The following is a 3,669-nucleotide window of genomic DNA, read 5'->3' as shown; positions in this document are numbered from 1 at the left end:
TGGGTGTGTGTGTGTGTGTGCGTTCACTATTCACTGCTGTGACTTTATACATGTACATTCGGGCACATGGCAGTTATGGCCTAATGGTTAGAGAGTCATACTTGTAACCCAAAGTTCGTCAAGTGCAAAGCTTTGGGTGTTTGTGTTCACTACTCACTTCTCTGTGTGTGCACTCGGATGGGTTAAATGTAGAGCATCTAATTCTGAGTATGGGTTACTATACTTGGCTACACATCACATCACTTTCACTGTTGTACAGTTTGAAATTACAACAATTTTTTGCCAATTTTTTATATTTTTTATTTTTTACAGTCAAAGAATGTCATATACTTCTAACTGCATTACAGGTTTGGTAATGTTGCTAGAGTACAGTAAAAAAAATGTTGAAATTCATAAATGTTGAATTGCAAAAACTAAGCTGCATAATTGTATATAGTTTACTTTTCTTGGGTATGGTTGGCCCGATAAATATACAATTTAATGCATTAAATATAGGGCTGTAACAATTTCAAAACTTTCCTAATTTTGGATTTTTGGCGCATTGCAGTAGTTCAGTCTTAAAATGACAAGAGCTTGGACGATGAACTGTACGAGGTATTCTGGCAGGAAGGGTCTGATTTTCCTGATGTTGAAAAGCACAAACCTACATAATCTGGCTGTTGTTAAAAAAGATCAGTTGGTCATCGAACAGCACCTCCAGGTTCCTTGCTATCCTGGTCCGTCATGAAAATGTGCGAGATTTATGAATATAATTTTCATCTGCAGTCCCTGGATATATGAGTTTCACAAAGCAACAGGGCATACATTTAAAGGAGAAGCTAACACGTCATGAGGTTATGGAATTTTTAAGCAAGAAACAAGAAAGTATATAGCCTACAGAGGTTAGATAATTTGCAAATATTAATCCTTAGTTGCAAACAGCATAAGCTTATGGCGTATACATATTGACCTGACTACACCATTGATCTAATAGTATTAGAAGAAAGATGTAGCCACAATCACATGGCAAAAGCTGGTCATTTGTAACTTTAATTTTAATAACCAATTTCTTTGCAAAGATAGATTTTAAATCCTGACTGAGATTCTTCACTGTTTCTCTGCAAAACTGAACATGGTTCAGAAGACACCAAAATATTTCAATTTAGTTTTTTGTTTTTTAATAAATCATTACATGGAATTACTGTGTTATTGGTCTGAGTTGAGCAGGGACATGTCTTTTCCCTTTTGTTTCTTTATTTTACTTTATTATTATTATTGTAATTATTATTATTATTTTGTGTCTTAACCCCTAGAAGATGTAGTAACTGGGAGACTGAGATCAGTATAAAAATCAGATCTCCTCAGTTATACTTGGTTTTTTTTTTAATTATAGGTTTAACAGCCTAAAGAAAACGAAGAGTTAGCCATTTTGAGGGGTTAAAAGATTACATGTATCACCTCTTTCAGTAGCTTAGTGGGTATAGGATCTGTTTGATTTACATACCTAAATGTTTTGATGTCTATTGCTTTGTGCCATTAAAATTAAGTTTTATTTGTCTTTTTTCACCTTAGACCTGATGGCGCTAAAAGAGGAGAGTGAAGCACTGAATGAAACTGAAGAGAAAGATCATCATGATTTCATACCTGGAGACAAATCTTACAGTTGCTCACAAACTGAAAATACCTCACGAAAAAGGGCTCTAAAGACAGGGACTACAAGTTACTTAACCTGCTTTCAGTGTGGAAAGAGTTTCAATCAACACAAAAAGTTACAAGTCCATATGAGAATTCATACAGGAGGAAAGCCTCACACACATCCTCAGTGTGGAACAATTTGTGATCAAGATGGGAACCTTAAAGTCCACATAAGAATTCATACTGGAGAGAGCCCATTCATCTGCCAACAGTGTGGAAACGGATTCACTCAAAAAAGAAGCCTTAACAGGCACATGAGAATTCACACCAGAGAAAAGCCTTACACATGCCGTCAGTGTGGAAAGAGTTTTGATCGACATGCAAACCTTAAAATCCACATGAGATCACACTCTGGACAGAAACCCTACACATGCCCTCATTGTGGAAAGGGATTTAATAAAAAAGGACACTTTGAAGACCACATAAGAATTCACACTGGACAGAGCCCATTCATCTGCCAACAGTGTGGAAATGGATTCACTCAAAAAGGAAGCCTTAACAGGCACATGAGAATTCACAATGGAGAGAGGCCTCACACATGCCGTCAGTGTGGAAAGAGTTTTAGTCAACATGGAAACCTTGAAGTCCACATGAGACTTCACACTGGAGAGAAACCTTACATCTGCCAACAGTGTGGAAAAAGTTTCAACCGCAAAGGAAACCTTAATTACCACATGAAAATTCACACTGGAGAGAAGGCTTTCACCTGCAAACTGTGTGGAATAAGTTTCGCTCTAAAAGGAGGACTTAATAGGCACATGAGAATTCACAACAAAGAAAAGCCTTACACATGCCCTCACTGCGGAAAGGGATTTTATCAACATGGAAACCTCAAAATCCACGTGAGAATTCACTCTGGAGAGAAACCCTACACATGCCCTCACTGTGGAAAGAGTTTCAATCAAAAAGGACACTTTGAAGGCCACGTGAGAATTCACACCGGAGAGAAACTCTACATATGCCTTCAGTGTGGAAAGAGTTTCAATCGAAAAGGACGCTTTGAAGACCACATAAAAATTCACACAGGGGAGAAGCCTTTCACCTGCCAACAATGTGGAAAAAGTTTCAACCGAAAAGGAATCCTTAACAGACACAGGCGAACTCATATCGGAGAGAAGTCGTTTAAATGTGGTCACTGAGTTTCAGATCTAAAGTAGCCCTTAAGTACCACATTAGAATTCACATATGAGAGAACTGTTTTATGTCATCAGTGTGGGACGAGTTTCACAGATAGGAAGCATCTTAGAAATCATGAAATAACTTCAGAGAGAAGCCTTTCGTGTGCCATCACTGTGGAAAGACTTGCAAAAACAAAGCAAACCTTGAGTTTAACCTGAGTGTCCCGTGTGAAGTTCTTTTTCATTGTTTGCTTTAAAGTTAAAAGAAGATCAAAATACGTGAGCATCAAATTGAGCAAACATCCCGGTTACACTTTATTTCGATAGTCCACTTTAGACATTCTACTAACTATAAGTAACTGTGTAACTACATGTCAACTAATTCTCATTAATTTGCAACTACATGTCTACTAACTCTCAGAGTAGACTGTTAGGGTAGGTTTAGGGTTAGTAGAATAAGTTGACAAAGAAAGTGTTAGAAGATATTAAGCAGACAGTCTACTAATACTCTACTAACTGCTAGTTGACATGTAGTTGCAAAGTTACTTACTGTTAACAGAATGTCTAAAGTGGACTATCGAAATAAACTGTTACCCCATGTTTTATTGGCGCATCGATTACCTTTTGTATAAACACAGTTTTACTACATATATGGTTAAACTATGGTTAGTGTAGCAAAACCATGGTAAATTTATGGTTACCATGGTTTAACTACAATAACCTTGTTTTTTGGTTTTATTTGTCGTAAAACCGTGGTTAATTTTCGTAAGGGGAGTAACGTTACACTTCCCCAGAACATAAATAATGTGTTGTTACTGATGTGTTTACCTTGTGTCCAAAAGTATATCAAATTTCCATGCAAGATAAAATTCCCTCA

The 3,669-nt window shown here is 36.9% G+C and overlaps 1 protein-coding gene across 1 annotated transcript in view; it reads left to right on the top strand.

Annotated features, from left to right (window-relative positions):
• The window catches only part of LOC107693761 (gastrula zinc finger protein XlCGF57.1-like), a 32,222-nt gene extending 29,128 nt beyond the window's left edge, over positions 1–3,094 (top strand). Inside the window, exon 3 of the mRNA XM_016493275.1 lies at positions 1,552–3,094. Coding sequence (XP_016348761.1) covers positions 1,552–2,813 — 1,262 coding nt within the window. The 3' untranslated portion in view covers positions 2,814–3,094. The remainder of the gene's footprint in view (positions 1–1,551) is intronic.
• Positions 3,095–3,669: the final 575 nt, after the last annotated feature.

The sequence above is a fragment of the Sinocyclocheilus anshuiensis genome, unplaced genomic scaffold (genome assembly GCF_001515605.1).
Source record: "Sinocyclocheilus anshuiensis isolate Anshui unplaced genomic scaffold, SAMN03320099.WGS_v1.1 scaffold2200, whole genome shotgun sequence".
Classification (NCBI taxonomy): domain Eukaryota; kingdom Metazoa; phylum Chordata; class Actinopteri; order Cypriniformes; family Cyprinidae; genus Sinocyclocheilus; species Sinocyclocheilus anshuiensis.
This window is presented reverse-complemented; position numbering and strand designations above follow the sequence as displayed.